At 42.4% G+C, this 26,619-nt stretch overlaps 1 protein-coding gene across 1 annotated transcript; it reads left to right on the top strand.

Moving 5' to 3' along the window:
• The first annotated feature begins 645 nt into the window (after positions 1-645).
• Positions 646-21,152, top strand: PGK1 (phosphoglycerate kinase 1). Its single transcript, XM_035113574.2, has 11 exons — positions 646-752; positions 5,509-5,559; positions 6,926-7,081; positions 7,201-7,345; positions 10,288-10,391; positions 12,085-12,204; positions 15,999-16,113; positions 16,917-17,096; positions 17,344-17,521; positions 18,238-18,336; positions 20,675-21,152. Exons 1-11 carry the CDS (start codon positions 688-690, stop codon positions 20,713-20,715), a joined length of 1,254 nt encoding a protein of 417 aa, XP_034969465.1. The 5' UTR covers positions 646-687; the 3' UTR covers positions 20,716-21,152.
• Positions 21,153-26,619: the final 5,467 nt, after the last annotated feature.

The following is a 26,619-nucleotide window of genomic DNA, read 5'->3' as shown; positions in this document are numbered from 1 at the left end:
TTCTTAAGGAAATCAGCCCTGAGTGCTCACTGGAAGGACGGATCCTGAAGCTGAGGCTCCAATACTTTGGTCACCTCATGAGAAGAATCCTGGGGAAAGACCCTGATGTTGGGAACGATTGATGGCACTAGGAGAAGGGGGCGACAGAGGACGAGATGGTTGGACAGTGTTCTCGAAGCTACGAACATGAGTCTGACCAAACTGCGGGAGGCAGTGGAAGACAGGAGTGCCTGGCGTGCTATGGTCCATGGGGTCACGAAGAGTCGGACACGACTAAACGACTAAACAACAACATTCTTGTGCTTGTGCTTGTATAACGTGGCACGGGGACACACTTTGGGTACCCCGCGAGGGCGGTCAGTCCCCTCAGGCGACGAGGCAGACCAGGTGCCCAACCGCTCTTCTCCCCTCAGGAGCTTCCCGCCCTTTCTGAGGCATTGCTGCGTGCGAGACGTGACCACCGCGCCGTCAGCCGGTGCCCCGGTTCCCCCACCCACTCCGAGATTGACGCAGCCCTCTGAGCCAATCCTCGGCGCGGGTGACGCTGCCCGGCCAATCCCGAAGCCGGTGGTAGGCGGGGCTCCGGTCGATACGCTCCGGCTGCAGCAGCGCTAGCTCGTCCTCCCTCCGCCTCTTTCTCTTGCTGCCGGCGAACGAGGTTACAGTCTGTTTGCTCCTGCTCCGAAAATGTCTCTATCCACCAAGCTCACCCTGGACAAAGTGGACGTGAAGGGCAAGCGCGTGGTCATGCGGTGAGCTGCTTTCGCTGCTTCTTTTTCGTCGTAGGCCTGCACCGCCTAGGCTGGGTGCAAAACTGCGTAGCCTGGGGTAGGGTGGTGGGAGGGGGAGGGAAAGCAATGCATCTTCAAGAGGGTTTGGTGGGGGAGAGGTTCGCTTATCTGTTCGCATTTATATATGTGCAATGTGTATTGAGGTTTTCAATTAAGTGGTGGCAAAGCAAGTGATGTAAGAATTAGCACGTTAATGAACATAAACCGTTATGGGTTGAGTTGATTTTTATGTTAACGTTTACTGAGGCTTTCAGTTAAGTACTGGCGAAGCAGAGAATGTTAGGAGGAGAAACAGTTGTATTTATATCCCACCTTACCCAGGCCCCTCCGAAGAGACCTAGGTAGTTTTCTCTAACCTCATTTTATCCCCCCAACAACCCTGCGTGGTAGATTAGGCCGAGAGGCAGCGACTGGCTCAAGGTCACCTATTGATCTTTAAGGCTGAGCAGGGAGTTGAACTCTGGGCTGCCAGAGGCCCTACGTGGTGCAACACTTCAAACACTACAACACAGTGACTTGCATCTGCTGCTGAACTTTTCAGCCATCACAGAATATTTACATGGCATATCAGTTTCCCCCCCATTTGCAAATTTGGAGTCAAAATAGCCTTAAGGCCTATAGTTACCCACGTGGGAAGGAGCAGTATTGTGGAATGATTAGCACAAACCCTTTACAGTATAGGAAAGTAGTAAAGCGCTGCCTTTTAGGTGCTAACCATAAAGTCACAGGAACAGGAAACCATAAAAACTCTAGTTTCTGTTTTAATTAAGATGTTACACATCTTATGTTGTGTATTCTGAATATGGTCACTTATAAATAATTGAACACAGTGGGGACAAGATTATGCTGTTTTAGTCCAAATCTGGGAGAACTGGACTGTGATTATGTTTGGTAGGACTTCTAAAAGGAAAGTATTAACTTATACTAACAGTGCTTAATAATCACTGTACAAATCACTATACAAGTTGCTAATACAGAATGCACATAGTAAACCTTTTTACACTTGCAGATGCCTATTTTATTCATTGCTTGCTGGCTTCAATCCCACCCTGTGCAATAAGACTAAGAATTGCAGTGATTCTTGTCAGGTACAGGAAAGGAGTTGTAGGTGGTTCCGTTATCCAGAAGTAATACTGAGCTCCCTATAGTCAATTAAACCAACAACAACTTCAAAGCAAGATCTTCATTTTCATTTCAGAATCCCTTTGGGTGTTGCAAATTGCATAGAACTATACTTTCATGCATATTATATTATAATTTCAGAATTGTGCTTTAATTAAGCTATTTATTTCAACTAATTGAAATATTAAAGAGGGATTTTCATTTAGTCCAGAATTTGATTGACAGGGAAGGTTGTAAATGCCAAACTATTTCAAGCCTGCCAAGAGATCATAGGTGGGGGCTGGAGTCTAAAATCCAAGCTAAGGAATTGTATGCCTACGGAGGGTAATCAAAATTAGAAGAGGAAAAATCAGTTGCATCTAAACTTTGTAGTACTACCTTATTAAAAGCAGAAGTCAGCCAAACTAGAATCCTGGGCTGAGGGAAGTATTTTAATTTCAGGTACAGTATTGAGTTCTAAGCCCCAGAAAAATACTTTAAACTGTCATGAAAATTTGTTATGAAATAGTTTGCTGCTCATAATGTGTGAGAATTTTTTATTGTCTCCAAACCTTGTATATGTGTATTATAAAAGTCTCCAGGTTTTTTTAAGGTCATTGAGGTTTAGCAAGGGCATTTCATTTTGTTATTCATATTTCAGTTTCCTCCATGAAGATATCAACAGTTTCTCTCTTAAACTTTGTGAAACTTTCAGTGGAACACTTTCACTTTTCTACATTTTTATAGTTCTATCCCAAAGACTTGCATTACCAAGTGACCTTAATATCATGGGCATTTTTTCATTCATACCCTGCTTTTCCAAGCATCTTCCATTGTGGTAATAGTTGCCAGCTTGCAGTCTGGTCACTTGACTCCACCTTTAATCACTGTGAAGACACATGCTGCACACAAACTATAAGGGGATTGGTGAGCCTCCCACTTGATACCCTGTGTAGAGATGTTCAATGGCCTCTTTGTGTTTATGTAGGCCAATGGATACAACTACATAGGTGCAAAGTTCAGGCAGGGAAACTCTGGATTTTATCATCTCTTTAGTTATCTGCTTACTCTGTTCCACTGTGCCCCCTCAGTAACTGAGGTACCAGATCTTCAAAGATAAAAGAATTTCATTCTGGCTGTGAGGTGATAACCCTACTTCGTGCATTAAATTTATTATCTCCATTGGTTCAGTGTTGTGCTCTAAATTGCTGTCTGATTTATAGCTGGATGATGAGAACATCAAAAGCATGGAGCTATTTATTTATTTTATTCATTCGATTTGTATGCCACCCTTCATCCAAAGATCTTAGGGCAGTTCACAGCATAAAAATACAAAATAAAAACACAAAATACATAATAAAAGCTTACCCTCTATATGCTGTGGCCGTCAGTCCAATTCTCCCATCTGTCCTCCACATTTACCATCTAACTTAATGATAGCAGAATGTTATATACCGAAGCACGTTATTTATGGAGAAGTCTAGAAAAGAAATGAATTGTTCCTGGGTTTCTTTCCTGCCTTTGAAACTTGGGGAATGTTATTCTAAAAATCTTACATTCCTGACACCACCTTTTCCTGTGTTAATCGCTTAAAACAAAATCTAGTCCTGTTAATCGTAATGTGTTCTGTTCTGTTCTGCCAGTTGCTATATTATGCAACACGGCTTCCTGTCTCTTCCTGCTTTGGGGCACAGCATGCTTTGTAGAAATGGCTTCTGAGGCTCTTCCTGCTCAGGGGCATGCTACATCATGCAGGCCTTTGCTGAGTAATCTCCATGCGTAGGGATGTGATTTAAGAGTTTCTGGAAGCACTGTTTGCTACTGAATCTACGTTTTGTACACTGCTGGCTGAATCAAGCAGGCCTCTTATAAAACCCAAACCTTGTACGTGGTTGCTAAATGCTTGAGACAAATGCTTGCTAAATGTTATCGAAACAAAATAAAAAAATTCCTTCCAGCAGCACCTTAAAGACCATGCACATGAAAGCTCATACCAAAATAAAAAACTTAGTTGGTCTTTAAGGTGCTGCTGGAAGGAATTTTTTTATTTTGTTTTGACTACGTCAGACCAACACTGACACTGACCTACCTGTTGCTAAATGTTATGTGCTTGTTTTTGATATCCCAGGTGATGCAAGCCCTAAAATTTTGTTAGAATTATCTTTTTTAATAAAAGTTTTATTTTATAACATTTTGCTAGAATTGTCAAGCATCTGTGATCAGGGAGATTGTGTACAGCACCTAAAACAGTAGTTTACACAAAAGTGGGGCAGTAGTTAAATAAATAAATGGTTATTGCAACATCCCAGAGTATTTACGGTAGGTTGGAGAGAGAAACAGTGGTTGACCCAAGGCAATCATACAAGCTTGAGAAGTGACTTGATCCTGGATTTTCTGTATAAAAGCCCATTGCTATAGTCACAGCCAAGCCTCTGGTGGTAGTCTTTGATCTGCAAGTACTTCAGATGTGGTATATGCTGCATCCTTCCCGGATTATTATTATTTTACAACAGTATAGCTAAAGCAGTTTGTGAAGGAAAACAAGGGATTATAACAGATATTGAAGATGATTGGACTCTGTGTTTACCTTGCCTGTAAATCTCATATTGTGTCTAGGTGGCTTTTGTGCCTCTCAAACCCCTACCATTCCTGGTTATGGAATGGTTATTGGAACATTTTTCTCCTATTCTCTGCCTTTCTCTTTGAATTCAACCATTGCTTTCTAGTCAAGGGCATCTCTGTTAATACTTGATAACTTAGATATTCAAAGCTGGTCACTTTTATTTTAGGCCGGAGTGGCCAACCTGTGACATACACACGGGTATTGTTGGACTGCAGCCTTCATCATCATTGCCCATGCTGACTGGGAGTTGATGAAACTTGGGGCCCAACAACATTCTGGTGTTCTAATTTGCATAGTAATGAATTTCTAAACTTTTGCCTGCCTAGGGGTTGAATAGTGGCAGAAGCCTCCAGCAAGAATTACAGCTGGCTTATATAGCCTTGTTCATGAGTGTTGAAGCTGCCTCAGCGTGATTTGCTCATTTGCAAAATTTCCTTTCTCTCCAAGGAGCTCTATGTTGTGTACATGGTTTTCCCCTTCATTTTATCCCCACAACAATCCCACGATGTGGGATTGAGGGACAGTGAGCTTCATGGACAAGTGGAGACTCAAGCCCTGGTCTCCTAGTCAGACACACTGACGATTATGCCATGCTGGCTCTGAAAGCGGATTAATTCACTCAAGCAGCCTCTGAAACAGGACAGCTCTTGCAAAACCCTTTTGCAAGCCTTCTCCTTTTTTGCAACAGGTTTACCCAAAGTGATTCAGCACAGTTAGGCTTTTTTGTTCACATGGTGTCTTTGATCCACCACTGACCCCTGGTTTTGAAATTTGTATCCCTGGTATAGAAAAAAGACATTGCATGGATTTGAGAGCCTTTGAGTGCTGTACCAACCAACTCAGCAGGGGAAGGGAGTAGTACTGTGACAGCTCTCCCTCTGCACTCACCCCATCCAAGTGCAGCTTTTGCTGTTAACTACAGTGCCCAGTAATTAATTGTGTTGGTGTGAACAACTACTTGCATTGAAACATTTCTGTCCCATTTTTTTAAAGGGTTGACTTCAATGTTCCAATGAAGGACAACAAAATAACCAACAATCAAAGGTAAGTGTCCCCTGCAAATTTCAAGTAGGGCATATACTTGGTCATTCCTTACTTAGTGATGCTAGTAGACTGTTACTCAGTGTAAAAAAAAAAGAAGAAGAAGAAGTACTTTACTCATACGAGGTTTCAGGACTGATGCCCTGGCATTTCCAGGTAAGATGCTGAGGTACTGATGGTATGAAACATGTCTTGGGCTCAGTCTGTCCTGCCAAGCTAGATTTAGGGCAAGCTCAGTGGTCTTGCAAGCAGAAGTTCCCAGGTTCATACCCCAAAGGTTTCTCCAAGTGGGGTTGGGAAAAACTCCCTTCCTACAATCCTGGAGAGTTGCTGCTAGTTAGCATAGACAATACTGTACTGATTTAGATGTACCAATTGCCTGGCTCTGTATAAGGCAGCTTTCTATTTGGAGCTACTGCTAGTCAGAGTTGATAGCAAGATAGCCTCTGATTAAAGGCAACTCATCATACCAGCTTCATGTTTCCTGCTAATGCTTGAGTGGTCTTGAGCAGGAGAGGTGTCCCATTGCTCTCCCAGCAGCTCACACTTTCATTGTGCTTTGGGAGGAGAGGCTTCTCCACACACATTTTTGAATTTGACCATTGCTGGTGTCTGGTTTTGCCTTAAAGAAAGCGGAAAGACAGGGCCAAACAGGGAGAAGAACTTGAGGCAGGATCTGTGCTTAGGAGCTCTGACCTGTCTCCCTTGAAGCAGGTCCCCTCTTACAGGCAGTGGTTCCAGTAGCAAGAAGCCCTACTGACCTCTGTAACTGCTGGATGTGCCTCTTTTCTCTGGATTGATAAAACAGGATTAGAAATTATTTTATTGAGAATGAGGATTTTAAAAAGTTAGCCGCTGCAGAACATTCATGCCAGAGTAGCTAACTAGGCATTGCTGTGGACACCACAACCTTTTCTTTTTAACACAACCACCCAAAAGGAGCTTTTTATTATTTTGTCTTATATTTTCAGCATTTCTGCATTTTGAGTAGTTCTTGCACCAAACTGATAGTCTGTGCACCAAGCAAGCAAATGACTGCAAAGATTTTAATGGTATCAAACTGATCCATCTTTAACAGGACTAGTGAAACATTTGTTACAGTCCCACACATGATAAAGTGATAGTGACCAAGACAGTTTGTATTGTAGGGAACAGTTAGTGTGGCATAGCAGCTGATGAGGGAGGATATTTCTACCTTGGTGAGGTAGGAATGAAGAGGCTAATGGGATCTATTACTTCCTGATTCTAATAACCCTTGATTCTGTAGCTGATGTGCATAATCTCTCCTTTAAAGCCATGATCTGTTGATGTAGCTTAGATGTCGCAGGAACTGCTGTGGGAACCTTCTGTTCTTCTATTTTCGTTGCAGAATCAAGGCAGCTGTCCCAAGCATCAAGCATTGCTTGGACAATGGAGCCAAGTCTGTGGTGCTGATGAGTCACCTGGGACGGCCTGATGGGGTTCCTATGCCCGACAAATACTCATTGAAACCAGTAGCAGCAGAGCTCAAAGCTTTGCTAAACAGGTATGGCACAATGACATTACAGACTGACTAGAAAGAGGTGCTTTGAATGAGAATTTGTTGTGAAGCGTCCTTAGAATTGGTAAACTGAAGCTATACATTTTTCTGGGAATTGTCTCCAGGGATGTCATGTTCCTGAATGAGTGTGTGGGTGCAGAGGTGGAAGCTGCTTGCGCTAATCCTGCAACTGGCTCAGTCATTCTTCTGGAAAACCTCCGATTCCATGTAGAAGAGGAAGGGAAGGGAAAGGATGCTTCAGGGAACAAGGTGAGGCATCTCGTCTTGAGTTCTGCTTTCTCTACTGCATCGCATCTGGGTGCTTAAATTGTGCCACTCTCATATATAGATGTTTCCACAAAGTTACTCTCAGATGGTGTTAGAGCTAGAAATTGATATATGCCACCCCAATCTCCCAAGTGGTGAGAGAATCCAGGGGTTCTAGGTGATTCTCCAAGGTTCAATTTTATTGGAATGAAGGCCAGTGGTGACTGGTGTCCTTGGGATATATGGTTTTATTTGCACCAATATAGGTAGCATTCATTTTATGCAGGGGTTATGTTCAGGGGGTGACACCAAAGCATGTGTATACCAACCACCCTCTTGGTACCCAAAGTGGGTGTGGTACCCAAAGTGGGTGGTACTTGTGGGGGTAACGGTGCTAATAGGCAGTGGGCTGCTGGTGTAAATGACAATCAGACTTTGAAAAACTAGTATTGCTGGATCAAGATCAACAATTCGAATTACACTAAGTAATTTTAATTGGATTTTGAATACATGTACAATTAATTATTACCGTTTTGAATCTTACTGGGTGATTCGCTTCCTTAGTGGGTTGTGCAAACCACTGTTTTGAGTACTGCTTTTTATAGTTTAGGGTGGGGAGTTATTGGAACCAAAGGGTTGGCGGTCTAAATTGGCTTGGGAAACACAAGTTTAAGGGTTTAAGGTTTAAGCATGTGAGAAGAATGTTTCCCTTCTCTGCTCAGTTAATGCTGTGCTTTGTTCATGGGCTGTTTGAACCCTGTTAACTGGGACTGGCAAAACCTTTGAATCCAGATGCTACAGTCTGCTTGGGCAGCCGCTTGGGTATCCATACCTCTTGACATTTTAATGAAGGTCGCCATGACCACTTGGTTTCTTTTCTTAGCACCTCTGACCCCATTAAGACTTGAGTCTTGGCTCCCTTTTGATGCAGCCACAGTGATATACAGTACAGTACCCTTTTTTAGTTTGATACAGAACACCACACTGTGCTATAAAAGTACATGCAAATTAACTTCTTAAGATGGAGAGCTTGAATTTAGAGATTTCAGCTTCTTGCCACAACCCTTTCGTCCTCATCTCCAGTCGAAAGTAATAACTGTCAAGTTACCTGTGTTTACACTTTTAACACTTGCTCCCATTTTTTTCCTTAAGACCCTGGCCTCCCTTTTTGGTGTCTATCTCTCTTCTATTCTTGAAATATTGGGATAGTATTGCCTGTCCCACTGAAATGTAATTATTTACAGTACTAGCAAAAAAATTATGCTGCCAATATTAAGAAAAAAGATTGTGAACAGCATATAATCAGTTATAAAACTACTTATCTACAATCCTCAGTGAATGTAGAATATTTGGAATTGCCCATTTGGGTGCAGTTCATCTTTTGAGAGGGTGTCCATCTTAAATTACAGAAAAGCTAAGTATTTGCTCTGGTTGCGCACCTTAAGTATGGCTTGTTTCTCATTGTTTTCCTGCTTTAGTATGTTACCTTGGAGAAGCAAAAGGAAAGGTGGCTGCCTTAACAAGCCTGAGCGGAATAAACAGCAGATGCCTTAGAAATGCTGCAGCAATCACTTAAGATGCATTGCTCCTATGTGCTGTGCTGGTGACTTAATCAGGAGCTAAAGGAGAATGGATTGCACATACTTCCTATTCTGCTAGCTGCCACTGGCTGTAGTAGAGACAGTTAAACTAAGTACATAAAGCTGATCATCCGAGGAGATGAAGCAGCAATTGATTGTATTAGTTTAAACCAATAATAATAATAGATTTTTTTCCCTCCTCAAGATTAGAGGAATGCTACAGATCTGTACTGCCTGCATGCAACTGTTACTTGGCAGTGTTTCCTGCTGCTTCCAAGTCTTGAGACAGGATTATTTTTAAGATCCCAACCTCCACTGCCATATGAGCAGAGTCTTTGGCAGGTTGAGCTGCACAACTCTACCAAAGAACGAACAAGATATTTATTTATTTCATTTATATCCCACATTTTCCTCCAAGGAGCTCATTTAATCCCTGCAACAATGCTGTGAGGTAGGCTAGGCAGACAGGCAATGGCCTAGTAGCGATTTGAACCCAGGTATCCCAGTTCCTAGTCTAACCACTACACCACACTGCTTTTCTGTGTGTTGGCCAAGAAGGCTGAAGAGAGCTTGCTTATTTATTTATTTATTCATTTATTAAACTAATTGGTTGCTTAACAAGGTAACTCAAAAGCATAGCACCTACATTGAGACCAGCATAAAAGAAAAATCTAAAAGACAATTTAAGTTGGAAATATAATGCGTGCATTCATTCTGATTCATTAACAAACTGTTTTGCTCTTTCAAGATGCAGTAGGGGAGTCACATCCTTTCTTAATTTTTTTTATAATGAACATTACCAGAGTACAATCTTCACCCCTTCCAGAATGGCTTTCACTAGCCTAGAAAAGAGAAGAGCTCTAATTTTTGCATTGAATGAGAATCACCTTATGGTGGAAGCAATACGACGAGCTGTTCTGCTGTACATAGTTCATAAACAACACAGAAATGTGGCCCATTCTCCTAGAACTGTTTTGATGTTTCATTGCAGTCAACCTGTATATAAAGTTTGCTACATAAAATAAATGAAACAACCTGTACAGAAGTGCTTAATGCTGATTGCATGTTAATGAAGCTTAAAACCCACCTGTCATCCTTATTTTTTGTACTTTTCATATGTACTGCATTCACTTTCCATTTTTTTAATACCGCTGTCAAGATTAGAGTTTCAAGTGTGCTCAGAGGCATTTAAAATACATCTTATACCAGGAGATCAACTGTTGTGATTACTGGATGGAAAGGTTCCCTACCATGCCCCAAGAAAAGCTGTTAACAATTCCATTTAAACAGTGATTTGGTGGCTTCTAATGCCCATTGATAGAGTAACTAAAACTGGTGGGTTTTTTATTCTCTTTCTCTTCCCAGATCAAGGCTGATTCTGCAAAGGTGGATGCTTTCAGAGTGTCTCTTTCTAAACTCGGAGATGTTTATATCAATGATGCTTTTGGAACTGCACACAGAGCTCATAGGTATGTAAGCCTCTGCCTTTTATTTTGTCATAGCTGGGCTTCTGTCTGTTTCAGAGACTCTGGCTTTTAACAAAATGCACATGCTTCTTGAGTATTGTGAATCCTCAAAGTGCTTTACGAAGAAAAACACACTAACATGATCAATAAAAGACAGTAAAAACAGGTAATTAATAAACTAAAAACAGATTGAAACACATGTAACTTCTGCAGGACTAGATGGGCTCACCTAAACAAAAATGTTTTAAGAATGAGCCGGAAAGAGTATACTAGTATAGCAAAGGTACCTGCCTGATGTGAGTAGGCAGGGAGTATCAGGGTACAACACAAAGAATTATGTGGCACCTTTAACAGCACCCATTCCACAGATCTTTAGGTTTGGATTCTCACCATTATCACAGAATCCTTTCGATCTTTTATGAAATACACAATGATATTTGCTTTATTAACAATGTAGTATTGTTTGCTTTATGGACTGAAAACAGCTTTATATGGACTCAGTTTTCCTCAAACTGCTGAGTTGTATATTCTACTAAGCAGCTGCATTACATTGACACCCAGTGGGATGGAAATTTTTGACTGCCATAGACCTTGGATACTCTTTGATTCAGTTTTGAAAACTTAAGTTTGCCAAGGTATGAGAAGTGTGTTTCTGTCATGCAAATGTTTTCAGTCTATATCCTTTGTCAAGTTGCAGAAATAACTTTCAGGTGTTGCCATGCAACCTCTAAAAACCATCCTTCATTTAACAAAGCAAAACTCTGCTGATGGATCTTTTCACTTCCCTTTTGCTAGAATTTCACCCAGTAGCATAAAATGGGTGTTCCATATTGAAAATGTAAAAAAAAGAGGGGGGGGGAGTTCTTTACAGAATCTGCAGGTCATGTGCCTGTTAGATCAGAAAAAAAGCTCTGAACTTCTGTTACCTCATAAACTGAAAGTATGTAGATGGAAGAGCTCAACTATTTTGTGATACAAGGCATGGTTTAACTTCTGAGGTCACACAGTGCCACCAGTATATGCAAATGCCTGGCTCATTTAAGACTATATAGAACCTTTATTCTCAAGAATGATGGAGCTCACAAGGTGGAGAATGCTTCTTTTTTGGAGCTGCAGTGTATCTTTGTACGTTTGGTCTTCCATGCTGTGACACACTGGTTAAATTTTTTATGTTTGCTCTTTTATTTGTCAACACATCAATTTTTTATGTGGACTTCTGAAGTAGCATGCCTTTTTACACAGTTGTGTAAAGGTAAAGGGACCCCTGACCATTAGGTCCAGTCGTGACCGACTCTGGGGTTGCAGCGCTCATCTCGCATTATTGGCCGAGGGAGCCGGTGTACAGCTTCCAGGTCATGTGGCCAGCATGACTAAGCTGCTTCTGGCGAACCAGAGCAGCACATGGAAAAGCTGTTTACCTTCCCGCTGTAGTGGTACCTATTTATCTACTTGCACTTTGATGTGCTTTCGAACTGCTAGGTTGGCAGGAGCAGGGACCAAGCCATGGGAGCTCACTGTGTTGCGGGGATTTGAACTGCTGACCTTCTGATCGGCAAGCCCTAGGCTCAGTGGTTTAACCCACAGCGCCACCATATTTGCACAGTTGTGGACTTGAAGGGTGTTGTAGCATCAAAACAACAACAGTGGAACTCATTTTTATTGGCTGATTTGTATATTTTCTCTCCCAATGTAACAGTTCCATGGTAGGTGTCAATCTGCCTCACAAAGCTGCTGGTTTCCTGATGAAGAAAGAACTGGAGTATTTTGCAAGAGCTCTAGAGAACCCAGAGCGACCCTTCCTAGCAATCCTGGGAGGGTACGGACAAAATATATTTGCCTATATTGTTGTTTGCTTCTACCTTTATGTGAACTTGTAAATAATTGTTTTACTGTGCTGTGCAAATAGTTTTACCTTCCATATTCTCAATACCATGTCTATTTCAATCATTCTTTTTAAAATAATATTTTTAAATTTTATTAAATGTATAACAAACAAGCCTGAAGTACCCCCAACAATTTAACAAAGAGGGGTGGTCAGAAGAAAAAATGTTTGAGCATGATTAGGTATAAGATAAGGAGAAAATATTAAAAGAAATTTGCAAAAAAGGCAATATGGCAGTATTCCAAGATAAGACACAGCAGATCAAAAACTCATATATTGTAATCAAAAACTACACCACATGAAATCACATTTGGATAAGATTTGCCTGAATGTGTTGTTAAACTACAAAAATGGGCCCACTTCCCCTCTGAGAACCTGAAGTTGGTGGGTCAGTTTCTCTGATGTGGCTATAAATAAGGCATTTTCAAACCAGTTCATAATAGAGTACATAAAAGTGTAGAGTACAGTCAGTGCATATTGTGTCATGGGCCAAATCAGCATATCTGTATGTCTGCCTGTGGTGACCTTTCCACCAAAGTTTAAAGTACAAACATAGTCCGTATTCAGCAGTGCTGTGTGTAAATTGACACTGCCTGTCGTTATGCAACTATGAGGAACTGTAGCTGGATACATGTCAGCTCCTACAGCTTCCAAGAGGCATAGTATGGTGATGGATGATGGTGTACAGTCTCAGAACATGTGGTCAAATGCCAGAATTCTATATGTTATGCCTAACATGCCATTTTTGTCTAGAATTCCCCCCTCCCCAGGCTTTGCTTAGAAAAATGAAATTGGGTTTTTAAATCATTTTTCAGGGTTGTTGTTGTTTTTTTAAGAATGCAGCTTGTCTCAAATGTAGTTATACAAAATCTTAATCCTCATGCAAATCTCAAGGACTGCATTGCAATTAAGATTTCATTCTTATTGGGCACTGCTTTGAATCTTCCTGATTGCCCCAATTACAGCTTTCAAGATGTGTATGATAAAGTACAAAGACCTGAGCTGCTTTGATGACAAAATCCTTCTGTTCCTTTCTTCCCTGCAAAAACAAAGCCAGCTTTTGAAGCTGAGCAAAGGCCCCTCTGGGGGGGCAAGCATGCAACAATGAATAATAGAAAACACAGTAGCCTTGCAGCCCTGACTTGACCCATCTCTGTTCATTTGCTGTGCTGCTGCTACCAGAAATCCATTAAATTTCCTAATGGTGTTGCCAAAGGCCAGCCTTTCCTGTGCTGACTGGGAATGATGGGACTTATAGTCCAAAACGTGGAGGTTGGGAGTAAGCCTGCTTCCCCCAGTTTTAAACATTATGCCAACTAGATTCATAATGTTAAAAACAGCAGATGTACTGTTTAAATCTCTTACCTAAAACTGCAGGGTGTACAGTTGTACCTCACCTCCCTTGGGAGTCAAATGTTCCAGCTCCCGAACGATTAAAAACCGGAAGTGAGTGTTCCGCTTTTGGGACTTTTTGGAAGCTGAACATCCGGTGCGGCTTCCGCTATTGTTTCCAGTGCACCTGCGCGATCGGAAACCAATCAGAAGCCGCACCTTGGTTTCCGAACATTTCGGAAATTGAACGGAGGTAGGACTGTAGACTCTACATATGGTCAGCCCATTATTGTGGGTGTCAAATGAAACCAACTGGTGAGAAGGTGGGTGATAAATTTAATCATTACAGAGCACGTGTTTTGCATAATGAAAGTCTAGTCTAGTCCTATCATTTCCAAGTAGGGCTGAGAGAGAACCCTTTTTGAAATCCTGGAGAGTTCCTGCCAGTCCTTGGAGAGTACACTCTGCTAGATTGACCAGTGAATATGACCAGTGAACTCTGACATTAATGAACCCAAGCGAGTCATTTCCTGTGTTCCTATTAACCAGTGCTACCAGTACAGTTGTACCTTGGTACTTGTTGAATGCCTTGGTACTCTTACATTTCGGTTCCTGAACAATCAAAACCCAGAAGTGAGTGTTACGGTTTTCAAACTTATTTTGGAAGCTGAATGTCCGATGCTGCTTCTGCTATTGTTTCCGACGAACCTGCACAATTGGAAGCCAATCGGAGGCCGCGCCTTGGTTTCTGAACGCTTCGGAAGTTGAACGGACTTCCAGAACGCATTCTGTTCAAAAACCAAGGTACAATTGTAGCGTATAATGTCTTTTAGAAATAACTATTTTCAGTGGTACCTCGGGTTACAAACGCTTCAGGTTACAGACTCTGCTAACCCAGAAATAGTACCTCGGGTTAAGAACTTTGCTTCAGGATGAAAACAGAAATCATGCTGCCGCCGCACGGCAGCAACAGGAGCCCCCATTAGCTAAAGTGGTGTCTCAGGTTAAGAACAGTTTCTGGTTAAGAACAGACCTCCGGAACGAATTAAGTTCTTAACCAGAGGTTCCCAGAGTGGCTTAGGTAAAGGGACCCCTGACCGTTAGGTCCAGTCGTGACCGACTCTGGGGTTGTGGCGCTCATCACGCGATACTGGCCGAGGGAGCTGGCGTACAGCTTCCGGGTCATGTGGCCAGCATGACAAAGCCGCTTCTGGCGAACCAGAGCAATGCACGGAAACGCCGTTTACCTTCCCGCCAGAGCGGTACCTGTTTATCTACTTGCACTTTGACATGCTTTCGAACTGCTAGGTTGGCAGGAGCAGGGACTGAGCGACAAGCTCACCCCGTCGCGGGGATTCAAACCACCGACCCTCTGATTGGCAAGCCCTAGGCTCAGTGGTTTAGACCACAGTGCCACTCGCTGAGTGGCTTACATACAATCAATAAAAACAAGACAGTGCCTTGTTCAGAATCTGTTTTGGGGGGAGCAGCACACTAGAGTGGGTAGCTTTGGAGACCCTGAGTATTTCCCTTCCCACTTTGCTGCAACTTTTCCTGTTTTGCTTTGAGTTAAATTGCTTCATGCTTCTGTAAAATGAGATTAAATCCTAGTAACATCCAATGCAGTGGAAGAAGTTGGAACAAGAGTCCAACCATACCACATACTTAATAAATGTTGGGTACCTCCTGTAGTTGTGTTTATAGATACACATTAAAATCATTAGCCAAAGCTCGATTTTTTTTCTCCCAGGCAGGGGTGGAGAGGGGGCTTCTAACACTTGTAACTTTATCCCCTTTTTTGCTTTAAGAGAAATCCTAGATTATCCTACATAAGTATCAATACATGTGACTTCATCATTTCCCCCCTCTTATCAAGATTCATCAATAATTATGTATTTATTTATTTTCTGTATTTATTTCATACCTGCCAAGTCTCCCACTGAAAAATGCGGGATCAGCAACAGCGTGGCACCAGATGTTGCGTAGAAGCAACTTCTGGGGCTGCTCTTCCCATGTGTGGGCACCGGAAATCTGGCAGAGCGGCACCGGAAGTCGCTTCTACGTAGAAGCGACTTCCGGTGCCGCTCTGCCCAATTTCCGGTGCCCACACATGGGAAGAGCGGCACCCAAAATGGAGGCTCCCTGGCAGGTAGGAAATCTGGGGGATTTCTGGGATTTTTCTCCATTCGGGAGAACAGTGGGATTCGGATTAAAATCCGGGGGTTTCCCATGAAAAACGGGATACTTGGCAGCTAATATTTATTTTTCTGTATTATGTACTGATAACAAGTGAAACTGGGCAATAGTAGGCTTGTCTACAACCCTGCTAATGAACTAAAGTGGTGCATTAACTCACAGTTTTCTTCTGCTTTCCCTACCCTCGTTCTGTTCATCAGCGCTAAAGTTCAGGATAAGATTCAGCTGATCAAAAACATGCTGGATCAAGTCAATGAGATGATTATCGGTGGTGGAATGGCTTTTACCTTCCTTAAAGTGCTCAAAAACATGAAGGTATGCAACATGCAGTGTCTGCTATATATAAATTGGGCAATGAAAGATGCTTATTATGTTTTCTTGACTGTTTCTATATAACCTTTCCCCAAGCTGGTGTCTTCCATGTGTTGTGGACTGCAACTTCCATCCGCCCCAGCATCATATGGCTGTGCTGGCTGAAGCTGATGGGAATTGTAGTCTAAACCTTCCAGAGAACACAAGCTTTAAAAGACTTCATTTCTCGATGAAGACATTTGTTTGTTACCTGCCCTGTTTGGTTTTAACTATGTAAGCTTAACCATGGTTACTTACCATGTGCCTTCAGTTATACTTTAGGCACCAGGCAAAAACATTCCTCTTCACCCAGACCTTCGGCTGATTGAAATCTAATGCTCTTTTAAATGTGTTATGGTAGGGGGAATTGTTGCTTTTTTCTTATATTTTTAAAGTATTTTGTGGGTTTCATATTGTAATTTTATATTGTGAACCGCCCTGAGATTTACAGATGTCAGTATATAAATTTGATAAATAATAATAATACTAGGTCCTAGGTTTTAGTTTCCTCTAGGTTGATTTTCTTGTTATCTTTCCCCCCTCCCCCGTTTTGACACATAATAATCCTGGCAGCAGTTAAGAGGTTGCATTACTGTAATTCTCTGTCCTCTGTTAGTTACAGTTTCTTTAACATACCCATATTATCTATTGATGTCACTTGGATTTAATAATAATAAATACCTTGCTTTTGAGATTCTGATTTGCTTTGTAGCAATCTACATAAACATCTATAGATAGCTGCATAGTGCATTCTCTTCTGCTTCCAGATTGGCAACTCTTTGTATGATGAAGAAGGATCAAAAATAGTCAAGGACCTGATGGCAAAAGCAGAGAAGAATGGTGTACGCATCACTTTGCCTGTTGACTTCATCACTGCAGATAAATTTGATGAGAATGCTAACACTGGAGAAGCCACTGTGGCCTCTGGGATCCCTGATGGATGGATGGTAGGTTTAACTCTTGATTCCCTGCAGATGCTTTGGATTACAGCTCCCATCATCTCCAGATAGCATGGGGTTGATGGGAGTTGCAGTTGAAAGCATCAAAGGGCACCCGCGTGGAGAATTCTGGTTTAAAGACTGGAGAGAGGTTGGTTGGTTGGTTGGTTGAGGGGGGGGTGAGGAGCTCTTCTACTTCTTTGATCTTTCTGGTGCAATTGCTGAACAGCTTCCACCCTCCCCTTTTTGATCCTAGGGTTTGGATTGTGGTCCTGAAAGCATTAAGCTGTTTGTGGAAGCTGTGGGCAGGGCCAAGCTGATTGTGTGGAATGGTCCAGTCGGTGTCTTTGAGTGGGACAAGTTTTCTAAAGGAACCAAAGCTGTGATGGATAAAGTTGTGGAAGTTACATCCAAAGGCACCATCACCATTATTGGTAAGAGCCACCATTCGTCATCTTCTCCAGTTCAAATGAATAGTTTTACAGTCTTTTCGAATACTTGATTCCCCCCCCTTTCGTAAGTAGGGTTTAAGAAGTTTCCTTATACAAGGTCAGACTCTGGGACTGAGCTTTTAAGCCAGTGGTTCCTAAACATTTTGGGGCCACCACCCCCTTGGTTTCACAAATTCATACCCAGTACCCCTGCCCCTACCCTAACTGATTTAACATTATTCAAAAAAGCAGATTCTACAACCCACTAACAACGATAGTAACAATGCAATTCAAAATAGTAACAATTAATTGCGCATTTATTCAAAATCCAATTAAAACTATTTAACTGAACTTTCTCCAGTGATACCAGCCTTTCAAAGTCTCATAGTCATTTTAATCTCCAGTGACCTCCTTGCCTCTCAGCACACACCCCGGTAATCCCTTTAGTGCAATGGTTTTCAGCCAGTGTGCCCTTGGGGTGCCTTGAATGATAGTCAGGAACTTGGCGTTTTTGGCAGGCGCCAAAAAGAGTATGGCAATGGCTCCTGCCTGATATCTATAGTCAGGGAGTTCCAATGCCACACTAAAATACCAGTTTCTTACAAATGCAAATAGTATTATGTGGCACCTATCACTGTGCCAGTGTATGGGGTAAGGCAACCTCGCAGTTAAGCTTCCAAAACCATTTTCAGATTCCTTGACTGTGTTTCCTTGAACAGGTGGTGGAGACACTGCTACATGCTGTGCCAAATGGAACACCGAGGATAAAGTTAGCCATGTTAGCACTGGAGGTGGTGCTAGCTTGGAACTCCTAGAAGGTAGTGTGTTTTTCCCTCTTCCTTAAAGATGTCCAGGGGATTAATTTTGCTTGTATGCTTTTTTGTACCTAGGTCATGCTTACAGCTACCCACACAAATGATTACTCTTCAAAGACCAGGGCCAAGTGGCTAAAGAAAATCAATGTCATGTTATGCTACTGTTTGTTTCTTTAGAATTGTAGAGTTGGAAGGGACCTCAAGGGTCATCTAGTCCAATCCCCTGCAATGCAGGAATCTCAGCTAAAGCACCCACGACAGATGGCCACCCAACCTCCCCTTTCAGCCCAAAGGCTCTCAAGAATAAACAGATGCATATACAATACAATAAAAATAAATCTTAATATTTCAAAAGTATTGATACATTAATTTTCCTGACAAAAAAGCAGCAGATTATTCCCAGTGAAAGACTTGAATGTAAGAGAGAGCAGGAAGAGTAGCTGCTCCTCTTAAGGTTATTGGACAGGGAGGTCCCTGGACTCGTCAGCTGTTGTTACCAAAAGTTATGTTCTGAAAGGGCTTTGTTTATGTTGCCTAGGAAGTAGTGGAGAAATGAAAGAATGCAGACCAGTAAAAGGAGACCTGCAATGGCATACGCACCAAAGGAAGACATTTTGGGAAATGTAGGCGTTGCTAAGTGGCACTAAACTTCAGAGTTTTAAATTGCACCAAACTCCTTTTCCTTAATTGTAGAAGAATCGTTAGGCAGCTTAAGACTGGGGAGAAAGGAATTGGATAAAAAGTCACAGATTGCAGAATTCGTTAAAAAATAATTTTGTATTGGAGTACATCAAACAATACAATAAAAATAATAGGTTGTACAAATACAAAAAAGAAATGCAGTACAGTTATACCTCATGTTACGTCTGCTGTGGGCTACGTCTTTTCAGGTTACGGATGCGCCGAACCCGGAAGTCCCAGAACGGGTTACTTCTGGGTTTGGCGCATGCGCAGAATTGCGTCATGCGCGTGCGCAGATTTAGCGCTTCAGGATGCGGCCTTTTCATGTTGCGAACGGGCCTCCGGAACGGATCCCGCTCACAACCAGAGGTACCACTGTATATCTAGAGGAGACTTAGGTAAATAGAGTACTTAAGGCCATCAATGTACCATGGAGAGGGAGTCGTGTGTGTCTATTCATTGTAAATAAGATACAATCCCACCAAAGAGCATAGGGTTTTTCAGGGTCCTCTGAGCCTTTGGCAACATGTAATTTATGAGTTATTTTCTCATCTAATGCTCAACTCCATGAAAACCTATGAGGCCAGTGGGTTTCTATTTTAATCCTAGCTTGTGTGGTCTAGAAAGGCAGTATGGTGTAGTGGTCAGTGTTGGACAAGGACCTGGGAGACCAAGGTTCAAATCCTTACTCACTGGGTGACCTTGATTGGGCCAGTTACTGAGTCTAACCCACCTCACAGGGTGGTTGTAGGATAAAATGGAGAGGGAAGAGAATCATGGAGGACAGGGGGGATAGAAAGGCAATAAATAATAGCAGTCACCTGAGTGTGTCAAAAGACCTTGCCTTTCACTAAGTGGCTTTTAGATCAGCTACTGCTGCCTCATTCTTACCCCCAGTCTGCTCCAGAATGATAACAAGCCTCTTTAAAAGCTCATGGAGAGCTTTCAGCACTTGAGGCAATTTCCATACTTTATTATCTGTCCACCTTCAGGACTGTGACTGTGCTTTCTATACAGATCAGCATTTAAAGTTTTTCAAAATCCTGACTAATACCCCAGTAGCAAACTTAATGATATTAACTAAGTCGCATAGTGCAAGATGTGTATCAGGAATTCAGAGAAAAAATAAAATAATCTTAGGGTTTAAAGCACATTTTAAAGCACATTTATCTGGGAATATGTTTTATTATTGGATTAAAAGAGGCTAACCTCTTTGAATTAAAAGAGGCTAACCTCTGCTATGGTCCATGGGGTCACGAAGAGTCGGACATGACTAAACGACTAAACAACAACAAACCTCTGAGAAGTCTGGCATTGGATTACTCTGCTGTTCTGGAAAAAAAAACCTGTTTCTGGTGCTATGTGAAAGCACCTGTCAAGCTTTTACATCTATTTTAGTAGAAGAAAAATAACAATAGAATGAAGACAGGTTAAAACACACATCAACTTTCTGAACATCTGGACAGGCTTGTCTAAACAATAATGTTTTTAGCAGATGCCAGAAAAGTACAGCAAATGCACCTGCCTGAGGTAAGGCAGTCATTAAAGTGTCAGCCAAAGCCAGTTTCCATGTACCATCCTTTATAGATTCTTAATAGATGTGTTAAAAGGTGTTCCATGATGCATATTTATATGTGTTTGTCTCTCTTATGCTGTGCAGGTAAAGTTCTTCCTGGTGTGGCTGCTCTGAGCAGCGTGTAGCAGTAGATGGAGAGCGTGGGATGAATAAGAGCTCCTCCCTGACATGTTCCTGTGCACAGCCCTTAAAGCAACCACTGCAGCGCTTCTATGTTTGTACTGGCAGCAGCGTCAGATAAAGTAACCTGGAAGATTTACAGCAGCGTTAAAATGGTTCTTGTCTGCAGTTTACCTGATGTTGACTGTTGCCCCACCTGAACTACTGTAGTGTTAAATGGTTTTTGTGATATTTAGAGTGGATATATTTATATATTTTTGCCTTTTTACCAAGGCCAAGTTCCTCTACTAGTTGTCAGTACCTCAAAGCAAATTTCTTCATTCAATCTCAAAAGCTTGTTTAGCTACTGCTGCTTCTCACCTTTGCACAGTACCACAAGGTGGAGGGAAAATACAGGTGTCAACTGCAATGTTAGCTCCTAAATAAATGTTTTGAGATGCAACAGAGTTGGTAGTGCGTTTCTTCTCCCCCCGCACCCCCGGGCTATCATGCACATTATCTTCACACTGTTATGTGCATCTGGTTATTCTTGTACACTTCTATAGTCTTGCTTATAATTCTTAGCCTTTGGAGGACATGGTGGGGACATATGTTAACAACAGGCAAATTATCTAGACTTGTTTGTTTAAGCCTGGCAGATAGATAAAGACAACAACAACAAAAAAAAACATCTGATTAGTACTGGGAAATCGCAGGTTGGACCCGTTTCTAGGACAGTTTGTGCTCTCCAGATGTTTGAGGCTGCAAAAACCCTGCTGCCACATATTTTCTGGATGCAGGTGTTGGCAACTCCCTTCCAAAAGAGCCAAGCTGGCTTTGGCTGAGGGAAGTTGTAACCTTAAAACATCAGGAGAGCACCAGGTTGGGTGCAACTATTTGAAAAGGCCTCTTACTTCCGCTGTTTGAATGAATTACATTGGTACAATGTTCTGTTTCGGATTGGGATGAACTAGAGGAAATATATTTTTTAAAAATATATTTTTATTAGTTTTTCAGTTGTACAGAGAGCAAACCAGAACATAAAGAATTCCCCCTCCTCCAAAGCAAAAGAGCAGGAGCATTAGCACCGTATATAAGATATACCAATGAGAGGCAAAAATGAATACCAATGAAATAAAAGCAGGACCTTGATCAAAGACCTGAAGTACATCATGCAAGCCAAATTATCCTGGTGGTTTCCAACAGGTGTTGTGACAAAATGTAGTCTGGATGAGCTTAACTTTTAGGCGAATTTGTAGCTGGTTAACTGTCCAAACCCAAAGATTGCTCACTAATGGTTCCTCACCCCGGAGAAAAGGGACAAATGGGATGCTGCAGGGTTATGTCCTGGGCCCGTTGTTCGGCATCTTTATAAACAACTTCGATTGAAGGGATGCTTATCCAATTTGCAGATGGCACCAAACTGGAATGCGGGTAGCAAACGCCACTGAAGACAGAATCTGGATTCAATATGACCTTAACAGATTTGAGAGCTGGATGCAAACTAACACAATTTCAGTAGGGACAAATGTAAGGCGCTTCACTTAGGCAGGAAGAACCAGCTGCAGAAATATAAGATGGGGAACACCCTGCTTACCAGTAGTACATGTGAAAAGGATTTAGGAGTCTTATTAGACCATAAGCTGAACATGAATGGGATGCAGCAGCAAAAAAAGCTAATGCTACCATCAACAGAGGTACAGTATCCCAATCAAGGGAAGTAAAGATGAGCGCCGCAGCCCCAGAGTCGTCCGTGACTTTACCTTGGTTAGACTACACTGAGAGTACTGTGTGCAGGTCAGGATATGATCATTTAGGAAATAAATATTTATGTCTGATGTTTAAGAAGGATATTGACAAGCTGGAACATGTGCAGAGGACAGGTTCAGGAAACCAAGCCTTAGGAATGGTTGAGGGAGTTCGGTATGTTTAGGCTAGAGAAGAGACACAGAAGAGATGATAACGGTCTGGCTGCCACATGGAAGATGGAAGGTTGTTTTCTCTGTACTCTGGAGGGTAGTACCCAAACCAATGGATTCAAATTGGAAGAAGAGATTCTGACCAAACAACGGGAAGAACTTTCTGACAGTAAGAGCTGTTTGATAGTGTCTTAAGCCAAGGTTGGACGGTCATCTGTCATGGATGCTTTTGTCGAGATTTCTGCATTGCATCCCTTGAAGTACCTTTCTACTCTGCAATTCTATGATTATAGAATCATAGAGTTGGAAGAGACCACAAGGGCCATCTAGTCCAACCCCCTGCCAAGCAGGAAACACCATCAAATCATTCTTGACATATGCCTGTCAAGCCTTTGCTTAAAGACCTCCAAAGAAGGAGAATCCACCACACTCCTTGACAGCAAATTCCACTGCCGAACAGTCCCAACATATCACATTAAAAGATTCTGGCTGTTTACCCCACAGCAAACCTAAAAGGTAAAGGTACCCCTGACAGTTAAGTCCAGTCACGGACAACTCTGGTTGCGGCGCTCATCTCGCTTTACTGGCCGAGGGAGTCGGCGTTTGTCCGCAGACAGCTTCTGGGTCATGTGGTCAGCATGACTAAACTGCTTCTGGTGAACCAGAGCAGCGCACTGAAATGCCGTTTACCTTCCCACCAGGGTGGTACCTATTTATCTGCTTGCACTTTGATGTGCTTTCGAACTGCTAGGTGGGCAGGAGCTGGGACCGAACAATGGGAGCTCACCTTGTTGCGGGGATTTGAACCATCAACCTTCTGATCGGCAAGCCCAAGAGGCTCAATGGTTAGACCACAGTGCCACCCACTCTTAATCCTAATCTCTTAAAATTGCCTTGAGGTTACCCAAAAATTCAGGGTAAAGATCTCAGATAAGTAGGTGGTATTTTGCAATTTAGAATTATTCAGAATTAACAGTTTTCCTAATCCTTAATTTAATATTTGTTTTACCGTACTTGTATGAGTTTTATTGTTTTGGATTTGATCATTGGACCAAACTTGCACAGCCTCTGCAATAACGCCCCCCCCTTTAAATTTAGTACAGTATGGTATGTATTTTAAATATTTCAAAGTGCTGCTAAGTGTGCATGTGACATTTTTTGAACTCTAAACAATTATGAGTAGTGGGCTGCAATATTTAATGCTTATTCAGAGACAAATTATTTAATTTCTTGTTTATGGTAGGAAACAAACTGCTTCTATTCCTTCCTTCCCAGAATTCCCTAAATTTAAATTTATCTGAAATACCATTCATGTACTCCTGAATTTGCTTCAAGTCTGAGGGTGTAACTCTCCATGTATTGCATTAGCTTTCCTGATTACAATCTGTCCAGTTGCTCCATGGTTCACCCAGGAAATGGCAGGAAAGGAATATATGCCTATATTCTGCCTCAAATTTTATCACTTTACTCCTATTTTCTGGGTTAGGATTGCAAATAGATTGTTTCTGGAACCAATTAACACAGAAATGAGTGCCAAGTTTCGCTATATTCCACTAGATTTCCAGAAGTGCCTTTTATGACACATGATAGTTCAAATATAATACAGAAATTAACAGTTAGGGAAACTGAATAAACTGCCATGCTAATGCAGCCTGAGTTGGAGGATAAAGAATAACTTGCTGTTCACTACTTCAAAGAAAGGCTAAAACATGAAGAGTGCTGATGTGATAACAAGGCTTTTGGGGAAAGCAATAGATTGAGAGGAGACAATAATCCCTTGGGGATACAGGATAAATTATACACTTTACCAATAACAGGATATAGCTACTGAGAAGTTTGAAGATATTTTCCTGTTACAGGAAATCCAATTATATTCTTTGGAGGAGGGGGGTTTAAATCTTTGCAGGAGCAGCATAGCTCATTTTTAGTCCGAAGCATGAGCTTTGGACTTAAATACAAATACATGGCTGAAGTTCAAATGACTGGTCTAGCAATGGAGGTGGCAGTTGGAGAGAAGGCAGAGGAGAGCAAACATTTGGAGTACATTTAATAAGTAACCGAAGATAAAAGGGTTAAAGCAAAGAGTGTTGCACCTTAAAGGCAAACATTACAGAAGCTTTTTGAAAGTTTAAGCAATAGTAAATGTGTTTGGTCTATAAACTGCCTCAAGTCTTAGTCTGTGGCAGCAGAAACAATATACAGTACAATGCTACTCTTACAATGTATAAAGGCTAAGCTTTGAGAACATGAAGTTGTTTGAACAGAACAGAGGAACCTGGATTATGCCAAATACCGTAAGCACATGGGTCCATCAAGCTCAGAATTGTCAACACAGACCACTAGCGGATGCCCCCCTCCAACATTTCACACAGGGTACGGTATTTATTCCTCTGCTTTGCTTGGGGAAGCTGGAGCTTGGTTTGAACCCGGACTTTACTCTGTGCAAAGCTACAGGTTCTACTTTTAGAGCTGATTTGTTAACTGTTTGCATTTCCGTCCCACCTTCTTCAAGGAGCTCAGTGGGGCATACAGGCAGACACCACCACCACCACCACGTGTTTGACCATGTATATGTGCATCGTACCAAACCCAAAAGTGACCTTGAAACACCACTAAAGGAGCGGAACAGGGGGTTTGCAGGCTTTTTCAATTGGTTTCAATTACATGCGATTTCACTGACGTGCACGGTGCCTCAGAACATAACCCCCATGTAAATGGGGGCAGGGGGCTGGAGGCTGGCTGTACATAGTTCTTTCCCCCTCCTCATTTAATTCCCACAACAATCCTGTTGAGCTTCATGGCTGAGGGTCAGGATCTGAACCCTAGTCTCCCAGGTCCTGGTCTGACACTCACTACTATACTGGTTCTCAAGACCAAAAAGGGAGTCGGATGCACTGTTCAGCGTGAGAGCTTGCATTGCAGCCAAATACTGTATTCAGGACGGTTTTGAGTTTTGTAATGCACTTTAGCATCAAAAACTTCTGAGAGACAGAGAAAAAGAGCATAACCACTCTTATAATTTTATCTCCTTTCACCAAACTTTCCATAAATGTTGCAGAAAAGCTGATGTAGCCAGGAGATGCTGCTCAATCAATTTCTGCCCTTGCAGCCCTGCTGCAAGACAGCCACCACTTTCTAGGCTATGAAGTGTGAGATGGTGGTAAGAACCTGTGTCTGCTGGGCGAGCATACATATCTGGGCTGCAAAACAAGAAAAACCCTTAACCACCTACAGTTGTCACAATTTATTGGTGCAAGCTCAAAAGGATACGTTTGGGCTGGTTACCTCCTACTGGCATCTCCTACTGGGACCTTCTGGATACAAACAGATGATCTGCCGCTGGGGCAAGGCCCTTCCCAACTATGTTTGAATCTTCAGCTCTTTAGAGCAGTTCTTCCCAAACTTGGGTCTCTCACTCTCTCTCTTTCTCTTTCTCTCTCTCTCTCGACTACAATTCCCATCACTGGGGTGCATGTCTGTTCACAAACAAGTCTTGTTGGGTTCAATGATGCTTACTCCCAAATGTGCACAGGATCACACACACGCTATGTGTGTTTAGAACAGTCTTGTAACGAGAGCCTTCTAGAGACCCTGTGGTCACTGGCGGAGGAAGAGGAGTGTGGGGGAGCGCACGGCCCCCGGCAGTACGATCCCAGTAGGGTGCCATCGCGGCTGTCCTCCCCCCCCCCCGCGCTGGGCACCACACCCCTGCAGGTAGCGTGCCCCCCCCTGGATGTGCGCAGGCCCCGCCCCGCCTGCTCTCCACACCCTCCGCACCCGGTGCCAGAGTATGAAGCTCCGCCACTGCCTGTGGTTTGGTGTGCCCAGCTAGAACTAGGCCAACCAGGGTTCATCCCAACACAGCCTCAAAAGCTCAAAGTGACGTTAGGCCCATCACTGCCTCTCAGCCTAACCTACCTCACAGGGTTGTTTTGAGGATAAAATGGAGAGGGAGGAGGGGACCATGTACACCACCTTGAGTTCCTTGGAGGAATGGTGGGATGCAAACGC

Source organism: Zootoca vivipara, chromosome Z2 (assembly GCF_965207765.1).
Source record: "Zootoca vivipara chromosome Z2, rZooViv2.hap1.1, whole genome shotgun sequence".
In the NCBI taxonomy this organism is placed as follows: domain Eukaryota; kingdom Metazoa; phylum Chordata; class Lepidosauria; order Squamata; family Lacertidae; genus Zootoca; species Zootoca vivipara.
The sequence above is the reverse complement of the archived record's forward strand: the minus strand, read 5'-3'. Positions and strand labels throughout refer to the sequence as shown.

Coding starts and splice junctions, on each gene's coding strand:
- PGK1 (XM_035113574.2), top strand. CDS start 688: ATGTCTCTATCCACCAAGCTCACCCTGGACAAAGTGGACGTGAAGGGC. Junction 753..5,508: donor GGCAAGCGCGTGGTCATGCG/GTGAGCTGCTTT, acceptor ATTTTTTTAAAG/GGTTGACTTCAATGTTCCAA. Junction 12,205..15,998: donor TTCCTAGCAATCCTGGGAGG/GTACGGACAAAA, acceptor TCTGTTCATCAG/CGCTAAAGTTCAGGATAAGA.